Genomic DNA, 26740 nt, shown 5'->3' on the forward strand with positions numbered 1-26740 from the left:
TTGCCGAGTGACACTGAAGTCATCAAATCTCATGGGAAAGAGAATTACAGTGTGCTAACTCTCCGAAGTGGTACACAAATTAATGTTGAAGACAAGTTTGGGGGAAGACCGAATGATGATTCACCCCCTATAACCAAGCAAACTGATCAAGAAGTGCAAGAAGAAGCACCAGTGGAAGAGGAAAAGGCTGAGGAGTAGTCAAGTAAAGAAATTTAGGGGGCAAATAAAAATGCCAAGGCAACTTTTGTCCGCACCCCGTCAGTACAGGAAGCCAGACCCTCACCTCTGTTTCCACAAAGACTGAAGAAGCATAACGAAGATATCCAATTCAGAAAATTTGTTGACATTCTGAGTCAACTTCAAATCAATGTTCCTTTTATAGAGGCTATGGAACAAATGCCGACATATGCCAAATTTCTCAAGGAAATTGTTACTAAGAAGAGAAATGTTGAGCAGTATGAAATAATTGCCAAGGCAAAAGAATTTTTCTCTTCCTTAAGTAAGTTGCCATCGAAGAGACATGATCCGAGCAGTTTTATCATCCCATGTTCGATAGGAGACAAATTTGTTGGGAAGGCTTTATGTGACCTTAGCTCAAGTGTGAACTTGATGCGTAAGTCAATATTCGTAAAGCTGGGGATAGGAATGCGAGACCCACCTCGGTCATCCTGTAATTAGCCGATCGTTCGCATGTTCGACCAGAGGGGAGAATTGAAGATGTCATCGTACGGGTTGACAAGTTCGTTTTTCCTGTCAACTTTTTGATTCTGAACTATGAGGTCGACGCCACAGCGCCCATCATATTGGGGAGACCCTTTCTAGCTACCAGTCGTATTCTCATCGACTGTGAGAGGGATGAGCTGACCATGCGAGTGGCCGATCAACAAATCACTGTGAATGTCTTTCGATCTCTCAAGTACATGGATGATTCTGAAGAATGCCAGAGCATTTTTGAAGTAGATACAGTAATTACAAAAGAAGCAGATCAATATTGCCATGACAATTTCATTCAGCATGATGATAATGAGAGGCTACTAGAAGACTTAAAGGTCGGAGAGCCTAACGATTTTTTATCCAAGGAACATCAGGCTAGTTTTCTCAAGGCTAGCCCAGGTATGCATTTTGAACCTTTGAACTTTGAAGAGTTTGTTCCTCCTAAGCCCTCATTATAGCATACTCCTACCCTAGAACTTAAGAATTTGCCATAGCATCTTAAATATGCTTATCTGGGTAGTGATTAAACTTTACCTGTGATTATTTCCTCTGCCCTCACTCCTAATCAAGAATTGAGTTTGTTAAGTGTTTTGTCACAGGATAAGAAAGCGTTAGGCTGGACGATAGCATATCTCAAGAGAATAAGTCCAACAATCCATAGAGCCACAGTGCATACTAAATCCAATCATGAAGCAAGTTGTAATGAAAGAAATTCTCAAATGGCTTGATGCTGAAGAAATTTACCCCATTTCGGATAGTTCGTGGGTGAGTCCCGTTCAATGTGTGCCCAAGAAGGGAGGCATGATCGTGGTGATGAGTGAAGACAATGAATTGATACATACTCACACTGTCACCGGATGGCGAATCTACATGGACTACCGCAAGCTTAACAAGGCCACCAAGAAGGATCACTTCCCTTTGTCGTTCATCGATCAAATGCTAGATCAACTTGCTGGCAAGGCATTTTATTATTTCTTGGACGGTTACTCCGGGTATAACCAGATTGCCATCGCACCAGAGGACCAAGAGAAGACCACATTCACGTGCCCCTATGGCACTTATGCCTTCCGAAGAATACCTTTTGGACTCTGTAATGCCCCAACAACTTTTCAACGCTGCATGCAAGCCATATTTTCTGACATGGTCGAGGATTTTCTTGAAATTTTCATGGATGATTTTTCTGTTTATGGGGATGACTTTTAAAAATGCATCGGCAATTTGGCAAAGGTACTGAAACGATGTGAGGAGGCTGATCTCGTGCTGAATTGGGAAAATACCACTTCATGGTGACAGAATGCATTGTTCTAGGCCACAAAATTTATGAAAAAAGCCATTGAAGTAGACAATGCCAAGATCGAGGTGATCGAGAAGCTTTCCCCACCAAATTATGTCAAGGGCATTCGGAGTTTCCTTGGGCATGCTAGGTTTTATAGACGATTCATTAAGGACTTCTCCACACTATCCAAGCCCTTGTGCACCCTGCTGCAACAGAACCAACCGTTCGTGTTCAATCAGAAATGCCATGGCGCATTCAAAGAGCTGAAGCAAAGGTTTATCTCTGAACCAATCGTAGTTCCCCCAGATTGGACGGCACCGTTCATATTAATGTGCGACGCTAGTTATTTTGCCGTGGGAGTTGTGCTTGGGCAACGTAGATGTAAAATTTTTCATGTGATTTATTATACTAGCCGCACTTTAAATGATGCACAATTGAATTACACGACCACTGAGAAAGAATTACTTGCCTTGGTATTTTCATTTGAAAAGTTTAGGCCATACTTGATAGGCACCAAAGTTATAGTTCACACAGATCATTCAGCTATAAAATACTTAGTGAACAAGAAAGATGCCAAGCCTAGACTGATTAGGTGGATATTACTCTTGCAAGAATTTGACTTAGAGGTAATCGATAGGAAAGGTATTGAAAATCAGGTTGCAGACCACTTATCTAGGCTAGAGAACATTTCAGAATGCCATGACATTTTTTATATTAAAGAAGAATTCCCTGACGAGAAAATTTTATATGCCACGGCAATTCCGTGGTATGCTGACCTTGTTAATTTTCTTGTTAGTGGTGTTTTTCCTTATGAACTAAATAGCCAGGGCAAAAAGTGGTTTCTGCATGATGCCAAGTTCTATTTTTGGGACGAGCCTTACTTGTTCAAGCAGTGTGCCAATCAAATGATTTGACGGTGCGTCCCCGAAGAAAAGCAACGTGATATCTTACACCATTGCTACACCGCGACCTGTGGAGGGCATTTTGGAGGTTCAAGGACTGCTGCAAATGTCCTCCAATCGGGCTTCTATTGGTCATCGCTATTTAAATATGCCCACGAATTTTGCAAAGCGTGCGACAAATGCCAGCGCACTAGAAACATCTCTAGATGACATGAAATTCTGCCGCAAAATATTCTGGAGATAGAACTTTTTGATGTTTGGGGCAATGATTTCATGGGACCATTCCCATCATTCTTTGGAGACTTATACATTTTGCTTGCGGTGGACTATGTTTCAAAGTTTGATGAAGCAATTGCTACGCCAAGGAACGATTCCAAGATGGTGCTCAAATTCCTTCACAATAACATATTCACTCGATTTGGAGTCTCAAGAGCCATCATCAGCGATGAGGGCACTCACTTTAACAACAAGCTGATTGCCAAGGCATTATAGAAATATGGAGTGCGACATAAGATTGCCACGGCATATCACCCACAAACAAATGGGCAAGCTGAAGTATCCAATCGAGAAGTCAAGCAAATCCTTGAGAAGGTGGTGAACCCTCGAAGGAAAGACCGGTCCCCCAAGCTCGATGAAGCATTATGGGCCTATAGAACGACATTCAAAACACCCTTGGGAATATCGCCTTTCAATATGGTATATGGAAAAGTCTGTCACCTACCGGTTGAACTAGAACACAAGGCATATTGGGCAATCAAGAAGCTAAACTTCGACATGTAACTTGCTAGGGAGAAACGATTGCTTGATCTAAATAAAATGGAGGAGTTTCGAGCGCAAGCATATGAAAATGCCAAGCTCTACAAGGAAAAAACCAAAAAATGGCATGACAAAATGCTTTTGCCACGACATTTTCATGTGGGCTAGAAAGTGCTGCTTTTCAACTCAAGGCTCAAACTCTTCCCTGGAAAATTGAAGTCACGTTGGTCAAGACCATTCGAAATCCATCATGTTTACCAATACGGCGTTGATTGATATCAAGAACATAGACGATGGATCAATCTTTAAAGTCAATGGCACGACGTCGATACTGGTCTGGCATCTTAGGGATGTCGTGGCATTTCAATTTTACTTCTGTACATAAATTATTCTTGTCTTACTGTTATTTTAATATTTCTTGTTTTAATTAATTATTTTTATTGTATTTTTGCAAGGGTTAACCCAATGGAGAGCACGTGAGTTGTATGGAAGAAGCTTGGGAACAATTTGAGCAGCAAACTTGAATAGTAAAAGGAGGGAACTTTTTCACTTTTCACTTTTACTTAGGATTAAAAAGTTTCATTCTTCCTTTTTTTTTCTTCCCATCTAGACCCCACCTTCTTATTTAATATTCCCCCATAAAAATCTTTCTTTTGTCTTATCTTCTTTTCACTTTTACTTTCTTTCATCTCTTCCTTCCATCCATTTAACCGAACCTCCATAGCCGACCACGCCAAGTTTTTTTTTCATTTCTTTTGTTTTGTATTTTGACGATGGTTCGATCACGACCCCCGCCACCCCCCTCGCCACCACGATTTGTAAATGATGTCGCCCGCGAACGGTTCTAAACTATCAAGACTTGATGAGTCTTTTTTGAGTTGGGGTTTATCTTCTCTGAGGAGGAGGATGCTGACTTAGGAAGCGAGGTGCTCGATGTGGTCACCACACATAAGTGGGAAAAATTTGCCAAGCATCCTGCCGCCGTCAACGCAACCATAGTGAATGAGTTTTATTCAAACATCACCGAGCCAAATCAGCATGTCATGGTGGTTCGCGGCATTTCTATTCGTTTTACTCCTTCTGCCATTAATCGTTATTTTAAACTGCAGGTTGTTGAAGACCACCATGCTAGTTTCGCTCAAGAAGCTGACAACGAAACTTACCAAGGCATCCTGGAAGATCTCTGTCTTCCCGACACGCAATGGAATGGTCAGCAAATAAGCCACAAGACCGTGGACTGGGAGAGATTACTTCCACAAGTGAAGTTGTGGAATCATTTCATGAAGCACAAACTCTTACCCACTTCCCACAATACCACTGTGTCCTGCCAGCAGATGCTCTTGCTGCATTCAAACATATTCGGGCGCGTCATCGATGTAGGGAAACTTATCATGGAACATGCTCATTTGTGCCTGAAGCGACCTGCAAGTGCCATGGTATTTCAAAATCTCATCACCGCCTTATACTGTAAAAAGAAGGTCCCTAAAGAATTATTTGATGAGATTTTATCGAGTATTACTGGAATCACCAAAACGAAAATCCCTCTGTTGGGTTACAAGGAAGCCAAAGGGAAATAAAAAGAGACAACCATATCTCGCACTACACCGTTTCCACATGCCAGGGCAACTTCAAATGCCCTAGAGCAGGCAGTCCAGCGCACTTAAGAGCATGTCGGGCAGCTGTCCAAAAAACTAATGACATATTTTGTCTATGCTAAGCGTCGAGATGCGTTTCTCACCAGTGCCTTGATAGAGTTTCTACCACACACAAACTTTAACATCCCTATTTTCCCTGACACACTCGTACCGCCAAATGAGGATGCCGAGGCATCTGCAGAAGTACCCCGCCCTGTTCCTACTGATGCTCAACACTCATCCAATGGAGAAAATCACCAGCCCACTGAAGCAGAAGAGCCCGTTGACCCTGATCCAGTCCATGTTGTATCGTCTGATGCAGACCGAGAAGCCAACCTCCAACTCGCTAATATCCCAGAACCAGAACAATATGTAGAACCCCTGGCGCCCGAACATCCTTATATGTCGCAACCTACCGCGCCTATGGAAGAAGCACACTCTGACGTACCACAACCCACTGAGTCAACCGATGAGTCACAATCTGAGATGCCACGGCAAGCTCCCTTACGTAGGAGCCAATGTCGCCTCAGGAAAACAACTCAGCATCAGGAGCCCCCGCTCCTAGCTGTTCCAGAAGGACCTAGCACTCCTCCAGTCGTACCTAGATCTTACTCTGAACATTCTAGCCCCACTAAGCTAAGAAAGCGCACTCACCGCGTAACCGCTGCACCACCACCCGCTTAAAGCCAAGGTACCTTGCATTTGCATTGCATTCATAACATGTAGTTTTAGTTTTCCTTAGTTTTAGTAAGCATTGGGGACAATGCTTCTCTCAAGTTTGGGGGAAGTAGGGTTCTCTCATTTCTCGCATCATCACATGATAGTAGCAGTAAATTAAAAATGCCATGACATTAGTAATTACCTGAATAATTTTTTGGAATTTGTTAAAGATGTATGATGATGATGAATTTGATGGATAGGATAGAATGTACATGACTGGTTGGGGATGATAGAACCAACTCTAGGACTTGCTTCTTTGAATGCTTGAGAAACTTAGAAATTTTTTATAAGAGAATCGTTAAAATGTCGTGGCATAAAAATTTGACTGTTGAACGCCCCGTTTATATGCTCTAAAAAAAATTTGAAGTTATGAATAAATGCCTAGGCATATCTGTAGAGGGACACTCCACTATACCAAGGCATATGAGTGAATGAAAGATGTCACGAGATGACTCTACCTGACTAGCTCAGGGGTGGAAGGTATTGTCCCTTTCACCTAGAGTGTGGGATGATAGAGTGATGGGCTGACTCCCCTCGTAGTAGAACTAATAAAAGAAAAGAAAGGCAATGTGAGAGCTGATTTAGAAAATGTCATGGCAAATTAAGAAAGTTTGTGTAGAAAATTTTTAAGTTTGTTAAGCATGGACTGGATACAAAAATGCACACACTCACACAATGAATCTTGTTCTAGGGGACAGTACTTGAACTCTCAAACCTAGTCTAGCATATTGAAGTCATATGTGCTGAGGGCTGAAATTTTATTCCACGAAATTATTTGGTTTCTGAACTTGCCATGGTATTTTTGTTTTTCTTATTAATATCCATTGCTTGAGGAAAAACAATAGCTTAAGTTTGGGGGTGTGATAACTCCGTAAAAGGCCACATTTTGAGACCTTTTAACTTAAGTTATTGAATGTCTAAAGGCTCATTTAGGACCATATAGATGCATTTAGAAACATTTAGTTGCATGTGGTGGATTTCGATTTGCCATGGCATTTTATTTTTATTGAGGTGCTGCTTTATGGGAAATGTACTTATCTTATGATTTGCAGTTATTGAAAGCAAGGAAAAGAGGAAAGAAAATGCCGTGACATAAGGAGATTGTTGAGTCAAATAAAAATGCCAAGTTAGACTGGCATTTCGAGAGCGCACAAGGTGAAAGAAGATATTTTCCAGCCATCTGTCCCCGACTCTCCGTGCCCTCTGCCCAAGAAATCCATCTCGAAGATACACCTAGAGGGATCGGTGTTGCACCAGTTGGTTCTGCTGATGACGCCGTCTGACCCTGCAGATCTTGTCTGTCCTTGGGCGCCTGTGACGGGATTATGCCGGTCACTCAGCCAGCTGCCCAGGCTACATCACAGCCTGTCCTACTTGACTCCCAAGCACTTTACCATGGTTTTGGGGGTTTCCTAGGATAGTTAACACCAAGTCTTAGGATTTGTTTTCCCTATAAATAGAGGATAAAGCCATTTTAAAGAAGACTTTGGTTCCACCCAGATTTGAGCTTAAAAAGTTAGAGAGAGAATGTCTCATCTTTCTCTGTCAATCCTACTTGTCATGGCATTTCTCTGTGACAAGCTTGAGGGAGTGGCGTTCTAGACATCCAAGATGAGCTAGTTCGCTAGAGGAAGTTCGTGGTGGCCGAGGGAATCTACGGCAGTGCACGTCGAAGGTTTTTTCTCATTCCTTTAGTTATTTGCTTTCATATTTTGTTATTGGGTTGTAAGAAACGGATGAAACTTGCTTTTTACTTGTTTATTTCGAACCCCACCATGAACTAAACCTATTTGGTGGGAGTTCACTTAGTTGTTTAAGTTTTATTTCAATGAATAATTGTTTTTCTATGTTATATTTTGTTTTGTTTATGAGACTTAGTGCCTTAAGGTTGTAGGAGCTACGAGAGTAGTCATTTCTTAGGAGATTCTTTAGGTTCGAGAGAATATCGAGATAACACATCCTTAGTGTTCGAGAGAAACTAGGGAGGAACTACATAAACAAGGGGTTCTAGGTAGTAACTAGGCCTAATTCACCTTAGAGATAAGGCTAGAATTTCATTAGACTAAAAGAAGTTATGCATGAACGATAGGTTAGATGTTAATACTGTCGCAAAAAGGTATTGTCGAGACATATCATGTTATCTGGACCAATAGGATCACTGTAGGGGTTTACGCCAACCGGTTTTGCCAGGGCATCTTCAATCTGTCGAGTCCCTTACTAGAGATATCATAGGGCACCTTAGTATACTATGTCGGGCAGAAGAGGCATAGAGATAAGATCATTCCGAGAAGTAAACTTAGGTTTTCCAGAGTGACTTCCATCACTCATTCCCATAGTAGCTTGTCGTGCAAAAAAGACAAAGTCCTATTAATTAAATCGTATATTTACATTTCATTTTGCCTTAACATTTCCATTTGTTTGTACTCAACACAATTTAATTTACCACGACATTTCCATCCACTTTGCCACGACATATCCATTTGCTACCATACCACCATTCCATTTCCACAACATCCATCTCATTTTGCCACAACATTATCATTTGTACATACCATCACTAACTTTACTTAGGTGACAAAGTAAAGTGCCTTGACAAACCTATTTGACTTCTCCAATTCCCTGTGGAGACGATACTCTACTTATCACTTTATTACTTTTTCGATTGTGTATACTTGCACACACATCCACACTCATTTTATAGTACTCATAAGAGCGGACAATACTCAAGAAGAAGGTATAGATTTTGATGAAACATACACTCCCGTAGTTAGGATGGAAGCAATTAGAATGTTATTAGTCTTTGCATGTTTCAATGAATTTAAATTATATCAAATGGATGTTAAAAGTGCATTTTTAAATGGTTTTTTAAAAGAAGAAGTGTATGTGGAACAACCTCCTGGTTTGAAGATTTAAAATTTTCGGATCATGTTTTTAAATTGACAAAAGCTCTTTATGTTTTAAAACAAGCTCCCAGAGCTTGGTATGAAAGATTGTCAAATTTTTTAATTGAACAAGGTTTTTCAAAAGGGAATGTTGACACTACATTGTTTTTAAAGAGAAAAGGTAAAGATTTATTAGTAGTTCAAATTTATGTTGATGATATAATATTTGGTTCTACTAATGATGCTCTTTGCCAAGAATTTTCTAAGCTAATGCAGAGTGAATTCGAGATGAGCATGATGAAGAAACACTCATTTTTCTTGGGACTCCAAATCAAGCAAAGAAAAGATGACATCTTCATCAATCAAGCAAAATACGTCAAGGATATGCTCAAGAAATTTGGATTGGAAAATGGGAAACCTCATACCACTCCAATGAACTCATCTACAAAGCTTGACAAAGATGAAGGAGGTAAATGTTTAGATGTTAAATTATATATGTCAATAATTGGTTATTTGCTTTATTTAACCGCAAGTAGACCAAACATTATGTTTAGTGTTTGCTTATGTGCTAGATTTCAATCATGCCCTAAGGAATCACATCTATTAGCTGTTAAGAGAATCTTTAGATACCTTAAGGATACTCCTAGTTTAGGACTTTGGTATCCTAGAGACTCTAGCTTTAGCTTGCATGCTTCTCTGATGCGGATTATGGAGGATGCAAAATAGACAAGAAAAGCACTTCCGGTACTTGTCAATTCCTATGAAATATGTTGATTTCATGGTTTTCAAAGAAATAAAATTGTGTTGCATTATCTACCATTGAATCAAAATACATTTCAGCCGGTAGTTGTTGTGCACAAGTTTTATGGATGAAATTACAACTTTTAGATTATGGAATTGAAGTAGGTACCATACCTATCAAGTGTGACAATACTAGTGCTATTTGTCTCACTAAAAATCCCATCCAACACTCTCGAACTAAGCATATTGAAATTAGACATCATTTCATTAGAGATCATGTCACTAAATGAGATATAGTTATAGAATATATTGATACTTTGCATCAATTAGCAGATATTTTTTACAAAACCTTTAGATAAAGAAAGATTTTGGACATTTAGGAGAGAATTAGGTTTAACCAACCTACCTTGACTTATTGTTTAAAATAATTTTAGCACTTTTAAATTAAAATTGAAAAATGCTTATAAAAATAATATTTTTGATTGTATTCTTTGCTAATAGTTAGGGGAAGTTTATGATCTTGAGTGAATTAATTATATATTCAAATAAAATTTAATGATAGATTTGTTTGATTGAACATAATTAATTTTCGATCCTTGAGTTGCCAATACCACTAGAGCTGATTAATTTAGTATTTTGAATTATTAAAAATGGATTTTAACATTTTTATGCACAATGCATCGATACACTATGATATGCATCGATACACTATGAAGGTGCACCGATGCATTCCTTGAATATGCATCGATACACTATGCAATATATTGTTACACTCGTCGAATTTTTGGTTTAAATTCCCTAAAAAATCACATTTAACCAAATACCCTAAAACTAAATCACTCTCATCGTTTTGCCCAAATATCACCCAAATCTCCATCTTTGCTCAAATCAACGTATTCTTGTCGGAATCCAACTGTTCTTCAACTTCTAAACCTGTTGGAATCATCAAACTCGTGCAAAAATATCACATTCTCACAAAATTCAAATTTTCAAGGTTATCTTACCCATTCCGACTCTTAACCATGTTTAATACTAAACGCCCTATGTCTTCATCGAGTCGTTCAAACCAAAACCGACCTCTCATTCCTCCTCCACCTCAAAATCCAAATCCAAACAAACCCGAAATGACCATTCTTAATTCTTGCTTTAACCAACCTTGTCATCGTCGAGAAGAACTCTATCATAGGTTCGTTAATTCTTTCCAATCATACAAAATCTGGGAGGAACGTATCCCATCCATTCAAGCAATTATCGATATGAACTTCGAATATCTTTCCATCATCTGTTCTTGGAAGTTTGATAAACTGTTTCAAATTCATCCAATCGTTTATCACCAATTAGTCCGCATTTTTTATTCCAATGCGGTCTGTGTCCAAAATGAGCGTCAAACTTAAACCATAGGAATTCGATCCTATCTCTTAGGTGAATTCATTTATATCGACTCATACACAATCAATAATGACTTCGGTTTAGATAACGTGGGTCTAGATAATGAAAAACAGATTGTGGATACACCCTATCAATCTAAGGGTAGTGTAAGTACCTTACGAACTCATCACGAGCGATTCCTTCACTTGATCATCTCTTGGTGGTTTAGATTATCCGGAGGTAAGTACTCATCTCTTAGAGTCATAGATTCATGGTGGATACATTGTATCCAATAAAAAGAAAATAAATTTGCCACATATCATTTTCGGTGAATTAGTAGATACCGTAAATGTTGTCTCATCCAAAAATGTCGAAACTTTAGTTTACGGTTGTCTCCTTAGTAATCTGTTTATCAAACTTGGGCTTAAGGTTTCACTTGATATTCCCATCCCTATCCATAACCAATTAAATCTCACATCCTTAAAAAACTCAGGATGGAAAAAGGAAAATGATCAATGGGTTTGAACCACTGAGAAAACCCCATGAGCTAGTTCTTCACCAGCACCGATAACTGACGATGATCCAAAGCTTCAAGAGTTATTTCAAGATATTGATGATCACGTTCCCGAGGACGAGCTGACACGGAAAGAGGATCAAATACCTCCATACTTTCAATCATTTTTGGAGTCATTTGATCTGAGGTTTGCATCCATAGAGTCCCATTTAACTGCTATGGGAGCTCAACAATTGGAAATTTAACGGGAGATGCGCTCAAACAATGAAGCAATGAATGAATGATTAAATGCGCTTACGCTCGAGATGAGAGCACATTATCCTCCTCCTCCCGATCCTCCTATGGATGATTAGACCTTGCCTTGCTTAGTTTTCTTGGTTTGAACTTAGAATTCATTGTTTTAACATTTTGAATGTTTTTGGATTGTTATGTTTTTGGATTATATGGATGTTGGATTTTAAACTTGAATGGTTTGGTTGAATTTTTAATTTAATCTTAATGTTTATTAGTTTTTCATCATTTACATATTAGTTGAAATATGACCAATTTACCATTACACATTGTTTATGAATATTGATTTATGGAACTAATGGCTAACCTTTCTCTTGATTATGATCTTAGCAGCTTAAGCTATATTTATTTAAAATCAATTGGCTAAATTTTCAAAGTCTTGTTTTAAAACGTTTTTATAAAGTCTTTTTTATTTAACAAAAAATGGGAGAATAATATATAGTAAGGGGAGTAATTTTCAAAATTGATTTCAAAAATTATTTTCAAAGAAAATCTTAAAATTGTTTAAATGTTTTGTTATATCAAAAAGGGGAGATTGTTGAAAATATTTTGATGTTTCGATATAACAAATTAAGTGTTATTGAATTTTAAGATTTTACAATCGTTTTTTAAAGTATATTCGATTCAATTATTCGAATATCAAAATATTATTCCAAGATTTTCAAAGATCAATTTCAATCCTTACTAAAAGTGTAAAATTGTGTTTTAAACTTAAAATATTTTTGAAACAGTTTTTACAAAGTATTTCAAACCTTAATCGAGCCAAAAATTAATTTTTCAAAGGGAAATACCGATGCAATATTGAATGCGTCGATACACACCTAATTTTAATGAACATCGAATGCTTTTGATGTACCGATGCACAGACTATGCATCGATGCACTCCCGGCTCTTTTGAAACATCGAATGTAATTAGTGTACCGATACACCCCAAGTGTACCGATGCACTAAGTCATATAGCGGTCAAAATATTTGAATTTTACACATAGTGTACCAATGCACCCTTGATGGTGTACCGATGCACACAGACTCCCAACTGTTTTATTAAATGGTTTTCACACTATAACGACTCTATTAACTTCACCAATGATCCCCAACGTTCAAATTCAATTGAAGGTATATTTAAACAAGCTTAGGAGCCTTTGATCAACAACAAGAAACAACAATTGTGAGAGAATCAAAGAGAAAGCATCAAACCTCAAGTTTGAGTATTTCAAGCCAATTTTTCATTCAATATTCATTTTGCTTTCAAGAACATCCTTTGTACTAAATTGTATTCATTCTTGAGTGTTCTTTCTTTGTTCTATAATTGTGCAAACATATTGCCTTGTGAGGTTTTTCTGTAGGTTTTCGAAATTTGTATTCTTCTCTTTGGGAGATAGTATTCTCAAGAATTTGGGGTATAATTCTTGAGGAAGTTGTAAGGTTACTCTTTGTCCTCAAAAGAAAGACAAATTAGTGAATTTGTGGAAAATCCTTAGTGTGGATAGCTAAGATAGTGAACGTAGACTTTGGTTGAGAAAGTCAAACCACTCTAAATCGTTGTGCAATTATTTTCTATTTTCTGCAAAAGCTTCCACCAAAATTTTTTATTGTCAATTCACTCCCCTCTTGGTTATTTTGTCGATCGATTAACTCAACAATATGTGTGTTCCTTTGTGAAATGGTATTTGTGTTATATGACGTGTATAAATGATAAGTTCAGGATCATATGATAATAGGAATGAGGATAATAATAATAAGTGCATATGTGTAATTGTTATATGAGATGATATGTGCTTGTGTATGATATGATAGTAGTAATGGTTCATGCATTGAGGTGATTTAGAGTTTATATTTTATGTTTATGTCAAGTATATGCTCATATGATAGAAATGAATTAGTGATAATAAAATAAGTAATGATAAGCATGTTAATGATGGTTTAAGTATGTATACAAGTATGATGTTGTGTTACATGATATATATATACATGCATTTGTTAGTTTACATTATTCATTTATATGTCTCACTAAGTCTATGACTTAGCGTGTGAGTGTTTCACACGTAGGATCCGAGAGGTATTAAAGAGAAGGTTGTTAGCGGAAACAACATATCCTCATTGAAGATCAGATTAGAAGAATTGTTATCAGTGTGTCTTTTGTTGTAATATGTATATATATAATGTTGGCATGTATTCAAAGGATTAAATTGTATAAGCTCTGAATAGTTTTATAAACGTTTTGAGTAGTTATATGTAAATTATTTAGTATGTTTTAAATTGAGATTGAATATTTTCTCCAATTGATATAAGAAAATGGTTTGAAAAGTTGATGTGACATCTCAGACTCGTATTCGGGTCAGATACGGGTTGGGGGTGTTACAGGTTTGGTCGCCTGCTCTATCCCTCCCCTTACGTGACCTTGATTTGAATCCCTTAGAGCGTAACTTTGTCCCTTTAATTTTCACTTCCAATGTCACCACCTGATTAAATAGAAAACTTATTTAATTAAATAATTTAAAATTCATAAATAAAACCTTCCAATCATATTTTAACATGTGTCATGTTTTAATTAGATAGTTAAACTTATTTACTTGAATTAAAATAGTGACTAAATTGATAGAATATGTAAATATGAAAGACCAAATATATAATTATGCCAATTAAGCTTAACAGACACGTAACCACCTCTGTTAAAAATTAATAGCCGGTGATCTGATTGATTCAATTGAAAGTTCAGTGGTCACATTGATTTTTTACCATAGTTTAGTGGTCTATAGTGTAGCTTACCCTTAAGTTTATTATTATACAAATTTTAAGTATATATACATACACATGATTGACTTCCTCATCAACAAAAATAAGCGACTTCAAAATCAGAGCTCAAAATGCATGCCTTATCTCTCTTTTGTAAGGCTAATATCGATTTAATCCCTTTACTATAAAGATTGATTTGAATTAATCCCTTATTAGAAGGTTAATTTGCATCCATCTCTAAAATAAGACTAAATTAATTTATTTAAAAGTAGAAGGATTAAATCGAATCAATCCCAATAATAAAAGGAATTAACAAATACTTTAACCTGAAAAAGACAAACAAACAAATTCGATTCCAAGTTGACAGTGACTTAGAAGGACAGGAGTCCAAAAAAATAAATAAAGATTGTATTTGATAAATTTAGGACCTGATTTAAAAGTTATGTGAATTTTGTAAATGGTAAAATTAACAGTCAATTAATTAATTTTTCATAAATAAAATAATAATTTTTCCTTCCTTGGAATATTAGCTACGGGACAGGTGAAGATTCCAATTTCCAAGAACATGACAACATTTTAGGGCCACGATGGCGACACTTTTGAGCCTGTAAGCCCCTAAATACGGATTAGTGCTGACCACATCATGCAATAAATGGCTATACGATGTCTTCATCTATTACACATCCCGCTTTAAGCTCCCTACATGTCATATAAATATCGCCTGTGGCCGAAAACGAGTCAACCCAAACCAACTCAGTTTTCCAACCATCAGGTTCAAGCTCTGCATTCATGGGTTCTCTCGGCTACTTAGACGAACCCTTTGGCCTTTTGAAGTACCCAAAAGCTCGTAGGGATGAGTCGGTGGTCGATGATTATCATGGCGTCAAGATAGCTGATTCTTATCGATGGTAAGCGAGATTAAAATTGGCATTAAAAAACAAGTTTTCGTTTTTCTTTTGGTTTTTGTTTGTTTGTTGGCTGAAGTTGTTAATGATTGCATGCAAAAAGGCTTGAAGATTCTGATGCTGATGAAGTAAAGGGGTTTGTGAAGAAGCAGGCTGCTCTGGCGGAATCGGTGCTTGAAAAATGCGACACGAGGGGAAAACTCGGCAACAAAATCACGGGACTCTTCGATCATCCACGCTACACCGTGCCGTTTAAGCGGGGGAATAAGTATTTTTTCTTACATAACACCGGCCTCCAAGCACAAAACATCCTTTACGTGCAGGCTGGTTTAGAGGAAGAACCAGAGGTTTTGCTTGACCCCAACACCCTTAGCGACGACGGAACGGTGTCGTTAAAGGCGTTTTCTGTAAGCCAGGACGCCAAATACTTGGCTTACGGGCTTAGTTCGAGTGGAAGTGACTGGGTGACCATTAAAGTAATGCGAGTCGAGTATAAAACAGAGGAGCCCGATACTTTATCATGGGTGAGTTACCGAGTTCTGGGTTTCTTGCGTTTTAATGGTGCAGAATCTATTTATCTTTAACATGAAGACTCACAGTAAATAATCTTCTCTTTATGATACAGATAAAGTTTTCTGATATCAGCTGGACACATGACAGCAAAGGGTTTTTCTACAGCCGATACCCAATGCCCAAGTAAATAAACTCTACTTGCTGCAATTTTTTGCTCTGTTTTCTGGGAAATAACACATATTCAAGTACAAAATAATATCTTTGTCGTGCAGAGATGGTGAGAATCTTGATTCTGGGATAGAGACTAGTGTTAACGTTAACCACGAGTTATACTATCATTTCCTTGGCACAAATCAATCTGAAGACATTTTATGCTGGAAAGATCCTCAGAATCCTAAGCACATGTTTAGTGGAAAAGTGACAGATGATGGGAAGGTAAGTTGATGTATGTATGTATGTATGTATGTATGTATGTATGCATGTATGTATGTATGTATGTAAGTTATTTTTGGTTGCTATGGTGCAGTATCTTATTCTTTACATTGAAGAGGGTTGTGGCCCCGTCAATAAACTGTATCTCTGCAACATGTCTGCGCTTCCCAGAGGTCTTGAAGGTGTCAGGGAAAGAAATGGCCCTCTCCCGTTTGTTAAGTTAATAGACGAGTTCGATGCACAGTATTTTAACGTTGCCAATGACGATTCATTGTTTACTTTCTTGACAAACAAAGATGCTCCGAAATATAAATTAGTCCGAGTCGATCTGAAGAAACCGAGTAAATGGACTGATGTTATACCGGAGAATGAAAAAGATGTGCTTGAGTCAGCATGTGTTGTGAATGGAAATCAGATGATTGTGAGCTATTTGAGTGATGTCAAGTATGTTCTCCAAGTAAGGGATTTGGAAACAGGTTCCACCCTGCATAATTTGCCCATTGACATAGGGACTGTATATGGGATTTCAGCTCGTCGCGAAGATAGTGTCGTTTTCATTGGTTTTACGAGCTTTCTTACTCCTGGTATCATATATCAATGTGACTTGGGAAACAAGTTTCCAGAGATGAAGATATTTCGTGACATCAGTGTACCCGGATTTGATCGCTCGGAGTTTGAAGTCAATCAGGTTTTTGTGCCAAGTAAAGATGGCACCAAGATCCCAATGTTCATTGTTGGCAGGAAGGACAAAAAACTGGATGGATCACACCCTTGTTTGTTGTACGGATATGGTGGATTCAATGTCAGTCTGACACCAGCGTTTAGTGTTAGTCGTATCGTGCTCGCCAGGCACCTCGGTGCCTTTTTCTGCATCGCAAATATTCGCGGTGGTGGAGAATATGGTGAGGAATGGCACAAGGCTGGTGCATTATCCAAGAAGCAAACTTGCTTTGACGACTTCATTTCTGCAGCTGAGTATCTAATATCTTCTGGATATACTCGGCCTGAAAAGCTATGTATTGAAGGAGGAAGCAATGGTGGGCTTCTAGTTGGAGCTTGCATTAATCAGGTTTCCTTCTTTTCATTTATTGTTTTTCTTAATAAAATGTTCAGAATATTAAGTCGTTTTCCATTGGCAGAGACCCGAGCTTTTTGGTTGTGCTTTGGCTCATGTTGGTGTGATGGACATGCTGAGGTTTCACAAGTTCACCATAGGCCATGCTTGGACCTGTGATTTCGGTTGTTCCGAAAAGGAAGAAGATTTTCACTGGCTTATCAAGTAAGTCAAAGTTTACATTACTATGGTATCTGATGACAGAGGAGTTGAACTTCAGACAAGGTTTTCGAAATTGGACTAACTGTTGGGTTTACTTGATTTTTACAAGGTACTCACCATTACATAATGTAAGGAGACCATGGGAGAAACATCCTGGTGGACTGTCACAATATCCATCCACCATGCTATTGACCGCAGATCACGATGATCGTGTTGTTCCCTTGCATTCATTGAAGATGTTGGCTGTAAGTTCCTTCTCGACTCTACTTGTTTGATCCACCTTGAACCGGTAGCATTGACTCAGTTTCTCTGTTCTTTTTCAGACAATGCAATACGTTCTTTGTACAAGCTTGGAGAACAGCCTGCAGACTAACCCGATCATCGGACGCATCGAGTGTAAGGCCGGCCATGGATGTGGACGTCCGACACAAAAACTGGTAATCAGAATTCTTTTTGTTAGCTTCATCAAGTTATAATCTTTTTGCCACTACCACACCCTGGACTATTTGAACTTATGGCGGTTTTTGGTGCAGATCGATGAGGCTGCGGACCGGTACAGCTTCATGGCTAAGGCGTTAGGCGCATCTTGGATGGAGTAACTCGTATATTTAAGTTATCCTAGAGATAGAGGCTCCTTATATGTTACAGAGATATGTGTAGTTAAAATTATATACCATGTACTTGTAAAGAAACATGCATCAAATTAACGAACAAAGTGCTTCTCATACACACACAACTGATGATGGTTTATGTTCTTGTATGTCATGTGATGTTTATGTATTTTATAAATATATTTAAACATGAATACAAAGATAGTAGAATTGCGATAACATGGTTGAAAAGCTCTCAAAGTTGAGCGATGGATTGGCGTAGGAGAATAGTTTATATTATGTTCTTTGAGCAAAGATATTCTCGCTTTTCCCTTCTTAAGAAAAAGAAGAGTAACTTTATATATTCTCTTAAACAAGTACTTCGAATCTCCACTTCTAGGACCTGACGCGATTCTTCGCCTAACTGGGAATCAAATCTAAAAGATAATATGGGATTATAGATTACAGAATGACGACACATTGGAGCAAAAATGGCAGAGCACTCAAAAGATTCGATGAAAACTACAGTCTTGTTGAGCCAACTTTTAACCTAGTAAACCGTTTCCTTTACACTGGTCCCTTTCAACCGAGGGAAGACTACTTCTATTACCAAAACATTGGTCTTCAGGCCCAAAATGTCTACGGATCCAGAAATATTTTAAAGGGGGACATATATACTTTAATAGCAAATTTTTTTATATAGAATAAATACAGATAAAACTATCCCTAAAATAGACAATTAATATTAAAAAAATTTGAATTTCAAGGAAGACACCGGCCAAGCCTAGACTCTACCTACATCCGCCAGTGTGTCTGGAGACATGGAGCTGGACTCCCAACACAGAAAATGGTATGCTTTTAGTTTGATTTCTTTTTAAACTGACGAGTGGCAGCACAGATTGAGGTTGGTAAAACTAACAAATACATCAAATGCAAACTGATATATACAAAAATGGTGGCATAATAAAAATACGATTTATGATTGTAAGAATTAATGGTTGAAAAGAAAAAAATGTGACCTCGAGCTGAGGTCTATTCATTTAAAGTTACAATCATACAGTTCATCCATTGATAATTAAAGATTTTAAACCCTAAAACTCAGCAATTCAAGAGCTGGGGAGCTTTCTCTACCCAAATCTGGATATTTTATTCTATGCTCCACTTAGAAAGGCCGCGTGCGTCGGCCGCGAGCCCTACCGCAGAGCAGTGCATTCTTCGGGATCAGGTATCCATCCCTTAACGAAGTCGATGTAGTGTATACACGTAAATAAAACTGTTGTCCCAGATACTGTCTTGCCCAAAACTCCGACCTTAAGTTCCACATTCCCACGTTGTCAAGTGCCACATAAACGGCAGTCCATGACTTGGGATACACCTGCATTCACCATAAATCCAATGTCACAATCTCCTTCTTCAGAAATAATGGAGTTTTAAGATGAGCTTGTCGGATTTTACCTGAGTCGTACATCGTGAAACAGCGTCGCGGAGATTGTATCCCCTCCTACTAGCTGCTGTCCATTGCCCTCCATCCATGCTGCAACAATTCAGAATAATTCAGAAACCAATATTATCAGAGCAAGATTCAAAGCACGAGTCTTTCGGGTTATTGAGGTGAGAAATGATTGTGCTTACCCAACCACAAAGAAATTGTAGCCATCGAGATGCCAACTCTGTACAATGTTCTCATTATTCTGAAACACTATCTCGATGAAAGCCCTGTAGTCGGCCTGCATTACTGAAGTATCAAGGTATATCTTTCCTCCATGAGGCTTATCCGATATGCTTCCAACACGATAAACTCCTCCGATTTTGAAATAATCGGCAAGTTTCAGCGGTGTGTCAGCTGGAACAAATGAAACACTGTTAACAGCGTATCTTTGCTTGCCGTTAACTTGCCCGGCAGAATTCGAAAGAATGATGGTTCTTGTTGTGTTAATGAGACCATAGTGATATGAGCCCTGTGGGTTAGGCCTTGGTCCACTTGCTGTAAGGTTTTTCCTGAAACAAAAACATGCAGCATATAACACAATTACAATAACGTTTACATCTAGTCATGTGCTGGTCGATACTCGGGAAAAAAAACCTGATAGAGCGAGCCTGGTTCAAAGACCAGTCGATTTGGATGGTTGGTCCACCAGGAGGACCAGATACAGGGCCGGCGGAGTTGCTATATCGGAGAATCGCTGTTGAGGTGAGGACCCGGCTGGTAAAGCGAGTGGAGAATGCAATGTAATAGTCTTTTGCAGGTTGATCAGCTGTAAATAAAACCGAACATGATTGGCCGAGGTGAAGGTCTATTGAAGAGTAGGTAGTTTGCAAAGTGTGTGTCCCCTCTACTTCTACCAACTTCAACCTGTGGTTTTGGATGCGGAAATTGAGTGAATTCTGCAATCCAACATTCGATATCCGAAGTCTGTAGGTTTTCCCTGGAATAAAATGGCGCAGAACATTATTAACTTGGTTTAAACTTAAACATCATGAGATTTAGAAGGACCACATTTCAGATTAATATATCTTGTTCGACGTTGAAGGAGGCACCACCAGGTCCTCGGCCGTTTATAAGGATTCCATCAGGGAAAGGCAACTTCTTACCACGATCGAGACGAGCTTTCAAATTCTGCATGGACATATATGTTATTATTAACCACACTAAATCATATCACATTAAATGAAAATACACCAAGGCTTTGAAAATCATCATTTACCGTGTGATTGGACTTGAACCAATCTCCAATAAGAACAGTGTAATCCCCGTCGGGTTCTGGGTAGGGAACCGGAATCCGAGGTCGGCTAAGGATCCTGATCCCTCCGAAACCGCCAGCAGCCTTGTGGAATGCAAGAGAAGGGAAATAAAAGAAGCTTCCTATTTGATCCTTGACCTGAAGAATGTATGTGAAGTTCTTTCCTGGTGGAATAGGACAAGTTGTTCCATAAGAGCATATCCAACGCTGCTCTACTGTGGCGTGCTCCAGCGCTACGCCAAACTCAACTTCACTTTGGAGTTTCATGAAACAAAAACGCTACATATAGCGTGCTACTGTAGCAACGTTAATTAAATTATAAGATAGATAAAAATACATTGAAATTAGATAAATAATCATACTAATTTTTTTTTGTAATTTTTCTGATTTTTTAAATTTTTTCTGATTTTTTTAAATTTGTAAAATTAATATTATAATAGTTAAATATTGTGAATAAAGTAGAGTTGATGATAATGTAGAGGTAGTGCTGGAGATGAATTATTGTTTCATCTCTAGAGTAGAGATAGATATCTCTAGAATAGAGATGAGGCTGGAGATGGCCTAAACACCATCTTCATATGAATTCCTCCTATTTTGGATTCCACTCCTACATTTACCATTTCATTTCCATGTAAGTTACAAATAACAAGATTAACTAAATATAAAAGTGTTTTAGATGCTTAATTAGTATTCTTTTCTTTTTTTCCTGGTATGGGTCCAGATTTCTATCGAGAAATACCTAATCCACTACAGCTAATTACAAAGTGGACCACTAAGATCATGGATGGATGATGATGGGTTTATCTGCAACTTCAATGGGATGTCTTCATTTTGCAGGAAAACAGTTAAGAAACGAAATGAATGGGGTCACGGGATGTCTCATCTCGAAAGAAGGACAAGAATGGCAACGACAAGACATTCTTTTTAACTACAAATCTAAGTTGAACCCACTAAGATGTGTGTCAGAATGTCACTAAATCTGTGTGGATGGAACGTGGAGTGTTGGGAGTTAGGATCTTACCAGGAAATGAGGAAATGATCGTTTAAACTGTTGTGAACGTTGATAATGAGATTGTCATTGGTAACCGAGTGAACATCAGGGCCTGGGAACTGGCCATTGATGAGAATACCCTGGAGAAAAAAAGAGAGGCTGCACATGGATGAAAATGGAAAAACGGAAGGGATGAATGAATGAAAAAAGGAATACCGTTTGACGAACTCCAAGGGGATAAATGTCACCGAAAGTAACATTCCAGTCGAAGAATTTGTAGGGAGAGTCGGCACCGGCAATGGCAAAAAAAGCAGCAGATGTTGCACAAAGCAATGCCACCGCCATGCGAAGCTTCATTTTGGAAGTACCAAAACAACCCTTTTGCTATGCCTGTATAGTGAATGTTAAAGAGACTTTTAAAAGGGGAGGCGGTGAATGATATAGCAGTGGCACACTATTCTAGTGCGGTCCGTAAAGAATAATAAAATATAGTGCCGCTGGTGGGGCGATTTGACCTAATTCAATCGTTTTTTTAAAATTCTCTCGTTTTAATATCCGTTGATCAATATTTTTTGATATAGTACCTTTTTAATTGAGGTGACATAAAGGCGTATCTCCAGAGACGCGTTTTACCTAATTTATGTTGACTCGGATGCTACGTGTGAAAGGCGCATCCTCAGGGATGCGCTTTCACGAAATTATGTTGGATCGGACGCTACGTGAGAAAGGCGCATTCATGGGGATCCATTAAATATTATAAATGTCCCCATCCGTTTTCCCACAACTACCCCTCCTCCTACCTTATATAAACCCCTCAACCCCCTCTTATTCTTCACACCAAAATCATATTCTCCTCTCTTATATAACTCAAATTTTCCACCTATTTGAGTTTTAAATTTCTTATTAGTGGTAAGAAATTTATTTTTTAAGTTAGTTTTTTAAATAGTTTTTATATTTTATAGTAATATAATTATATAAATATTATTTTTTTATTAAAATAATATTTATATAATTATTATTTATTTAAATTTATTAATTAATTATTTTTTGTACTAATTATATTTTTTTGTCTACAGTTATAATGGAAAGTGAAATGCTGTTACGATTGGATGCAAACCATATCTCCAGACATTTTAGTGATATGGTAATATTTTTTTATAATTAATTTTAATATTTATTATTTTTTATTTAAATTTATAATGAATTTATATTAATTATAAATTTTTATAATGCATATTATTTAGAAAAATGGTCGTATTTTAGAAAATTTTATTAAAAACCCACGTATACCAACACCGTAACGTATTTTGCCTTATTTGTCTTTTGCTGGGTTCGGGTATATTGCAACAATTATTGGCGGTTGCAAACTCAAACCTGTCCTAATTTCTGCATTGATTGAGAGGTGGAGGCCCAAGACACACACATTCCATCTTCCATGTGGAGAGGCTACAATTACATTGGAGGATGTCTCTATGCATCTAGGGCTTCCCGTCGATGGGAATATTATGTGTGGTATGGCGAATGGTGATTGGCAGTCAATGTGCATGGAGTATCTTGGAGCTACTCTGTCAGAGTTTAATGAAGGTAGAATAGCCGAACCACAGAGAAATATCTTGGAGTATTTTGGAGCTTCCCGTCGATGGTGATTCGTAACTCAGTTCAGTCCCGAGTTGATCGATCTACCACAGAGAAATGTGTGTGCTACTGCGTTCAACGTGAAAACATATGTCAATGGATGGCTCGTGTATCAAAGATGAAGAGGAATAACAACTTATGGGAACTAACCAGATACAACGGTCCTCATACGTGTTGTGCAAGAGGTATAAACCAAGATCATCCCAACTTGGACTCCAACATTATTTGACAAGCAATCATGCCCATTGTGAAGCAAAGCTCTCATATAGCTGTTGCAGTGTTGATTTCTGCTATACAGTCACAATATGGGTACACTGTCTCCTATAAAAAAGCTTGGTTGACAAAACAGAATGTCATTTGCAAACTTCATGGAGAATGTGATTCCTCTTACAACGAGTTGCCCAGTTGGTTTCATGTTGTGCAAAGACTCAATCCTGGGACAATTGTTGAGTTCGAAACTTAACATCATTACGTGAATGATCGAGTGGTTCACGATCGCAGCCAATTATACCGTGTCTTTTGGACTTACCCTCGGTGTATTAATGCAATCAAGTACTGTAAACCAATTGTCCAAATTGATGGTACTTTCTTGTATGGGAAATACAATCAAGTTTTATTATTGGTTGTGGTCCAAGATGGAAACCGCAATATTCTTCCTGTTGCGTTTGCCCTCGTTCAAGGAGAAGACACTAAGTCCTGGGCTTTTTTCCTTAAAAATTTACGTTTACATGTTGTCACCAGGGAACGAGTATGCATTATTTCAGACCGAGGAGCCGGGATAAAAGCAGAAATGGAGTCTTTAGGTACAATGTATAGACCTCCACATGTTTAACATCGTTATTGTGTCCGTCATATTGCTGCAAACTATTACAAAAAATACAAGAAGAATGATGAACGTCAGTTAGTCGTGCGAATGGGTATGTTACTTTTTCCGAATTTTTCTATCATTTTCGTATTACTTATTTATATTTCATATTAACTATTACATATTCCTAATGGCTTAGGTTACGAACTCTTACCTCAAAGGTTTGAGTCTATGATACTAGAGCTCTTTGGAAAAAATAAGAAGGGGTGCGAGTACATTATGGACATCAACAAAGAAATATGGACAAATGCGTATGACGGGGGTATCGCTATGGTCATATGACAACCAACTTGGCTGAATCAATAAATTCAACCTTAAATGGGGCGCGTCATTTACCAGTCACGGCGTTGCTCAAAACGACTTATTTTCGTTTGGGTCAACTCTTTGCAAAGCTCGGTGGACAAGCTCTTACTTGGATGCAAAACGATCATATTTACCACCCACGACTAGTAGCTGATTTATAGGGAAAAAATGGTTGCATCAAATGGGATGTTGGTTACAATTTTTTCTCGTACCCGTGAATTGTTTCGTGTAACCGAAATATAACGTCCGCTGCAAGGGATTGAAGCTAACTCTTTCAAAGTTAATCTGCAAGAGATGTGGTGCGATTGTGGTTTCTTTCAAGCACTCAAATATACATACTCTCATGACATTTCAGCTTGCTCACATTCACATTTGGACTACAAAAATTATGTTGATCCCTTATACCAACTTTCACGAGTATTCAAGGTATATGAATTTGAGTTTCCGCCCATAGGAAACGAAAGAGACCCAGATGAGATTCAAACTTGGCTTACAATTGTACCAGATCCATTGCTTTTGAGAGACTCAGGTCGTCCAAAATCTACTAGAATACATTGTGATATGGATATTCGGGAGAAGTCAACAAAACAAAAACGATGTGGGCATTGTAGAAACATCGGGCACAATAGAAAAAAATGTCCAGCTCTGTTATCATCACATAACCGTTAAGCCTTATTTAATTAATATTCTATTTAAATGAATGTGTTTGTTTCTAATATTTAAATGTAATTGCATTTTCTATAATTTCTCAATGTATGTACACCTAAATATTTTTTTTAAATTTTTTATTTAAAAATTATTTTATGATATTTATTTAATATAATAATTAATATTATTTATTATAAAAAATTAATTATTAATTTTAAAATATTATAATAATTTCACCTTCTAAGTAGAGAAAAATATTAAATTAAACAAATTAAAAGTAAGACTAAATTGATAAAATATGTAAGTATTGAAGATTAAATGTGTAATTATACTAATTTTATTAACTAATGCATCAATATTTTCTTTAAATATTGATAAAAAAACTACTAGATTGATAACATTTAAATAATTAAGTGATAAAATTAATAGATCGATAATCAAAAAATAATAATAGATATATAACAATACGTGTAATATTATAATTTCATACATTTTCCTATAACTACAATAAGATCAAAGCTTGTTTTCATCTATTATTCTATCCGATTAATGTCGCGTGGAATGGGTGAATGTCAAAGTCCCTAAAACATATAACACTAAAACCTAAATTCGCTCCATCTTTAACTCGCTCCATCTTTAACACACATTTAAAAAATACATTCGATAATTCTTAAATTATAATCGAAACACTTTACATAATATATTAATTATTTATAATAATAATAAAAATAAAATCTTTATTATTAAAAGAAATATCAGCGTGGTATCTGATTCAGCAGAACTCATATAAAGCGCATCCTCGGGGATGCGCCTTTCACACGTGGCATCCGACTCGGTATAAACTCAGGTAAAGCGCGTCTTCAGGGATGCGCCTTTGTGTCACTTCAACCGAAAGGATGCTACTTCGGGAAATATTGATCAACGGGTGTTAGAACGGAAGAATTTAAAAAAAACAGGTCAGTTAGGTCAATCAGCCCGCTGGTGGGGTGCTTAATACTTAGATGAACATTAAGCATTTGAAATGTGGCATGTGATATAAATACTTATTTTTTAGATCGAAAATAATTGAATCAAGTCGAGTTCAAATAATAATAAATTTATATTTGATTTTAAAAATTAAATTTTAATTGAATTCATTCATCGATAATTAAAATTAATTGAGTTTGAATTTAACTTAATATTTGTGGTTCACATGGGCGCTTTGGATTCGGGTTGTTGCAGGTGAGGCGGTGGAAGAAAGAATTTGAAAAGCATTGCAATTTGTTTTCTTTGGGTTTGGTTTTCTGACTTTTGGAAGAGTGATGCGT

The 26740-nt window shown here is 37.4% G+C and overlaps 2 protein-coding genes across 3 annotated transcripts; one reads left to right on the forward strand and one right to left on the reverse strand.

Annotated features, from left to right (window-relative positions):
- Window positions 1-15250: 15250 nt before the first annotated feature.
- Window positions 15251-18387, forward strand: LOC120198551 (prolyl endopeptidase-like). Its single transcript, XM_039199863.1, has 9 exons — window positions 15251-15442; window positions 15543-15963; window positions 16065-16135; window positions 16225-16387; window positions 16479-17453; window positions 17524-17663; window positions 17770-17905; window positions 17984-18097; window positions 18194-18387. The coding sequence occupies exons 1-9, from the start codon at window positions 15324-15326 to the stop codon at window positions 18257-18259; spliced, it is 2205 nt and encodes a 734-aa protein (XP_039055794.1). The 5' UTR covers window positions 15251-15323; the 3' UTR covers window positions 18260-18387.
- A 959-nt stretch (window positions 18388-19346) lies between these two features.
- Window positions 19347-22423, reverse strand: LOC120198552 (L-ascorbate oxidase homolog). Of its 2 annotated transcripts, none has more exons than XM_039199865.1 (9): window positions 22199-22423; window positions 22013-22122; window positions 21557-21598; window positions 20956-21184; window positions 20789-20867; window positions 20334-20706; window positions 19883-20248; window positions 19706-19784; window positions 19347-19625 (listed from the first exon to the last, which is right to left on the reverse strand). In XM_039199865.1, exons 1-9 carry the CDS (start codon window positions 22337-22339, stop codon window positions 19413-19415), a joined length of 1632 nt encoding a protein of 543 aa, XP_039055796.1. In that variant the 5' UTR covers window positions 22340-22423; the 3' UTR covers window positions 19347-19412. The 2 variants fall into 2 exon arrangements, with proteins under 2 accessions (XP_039055796.1, XP_039055795.1); XM_039199864.1 differs by having other exon boundaries at window positions 20334-20676; window positions 20765-20867; window positions 22199-22422.
- Between the last annotated feature and the right edge of the window lie 4317 nt (window positions 22424-26740).

Source organism: Hibiscus syriacus, unplaced genomic scaffold (genome assembly GCF_006381635.1).
Source record: "Hibiscus syriacus cultivar Baekdansim isolate YM2019G1 unplaced genomic scaffold, ASM638163v2 tig00117056_pilon, whole genome shotgun sequence".
NCBI classification, from domain to species: Eukaryota; Viridiplantae; Streptophyta; class Magnoliopsida; order Malvales; family Malvaceae; genus Hibiscus; species Hibiscus syriacus.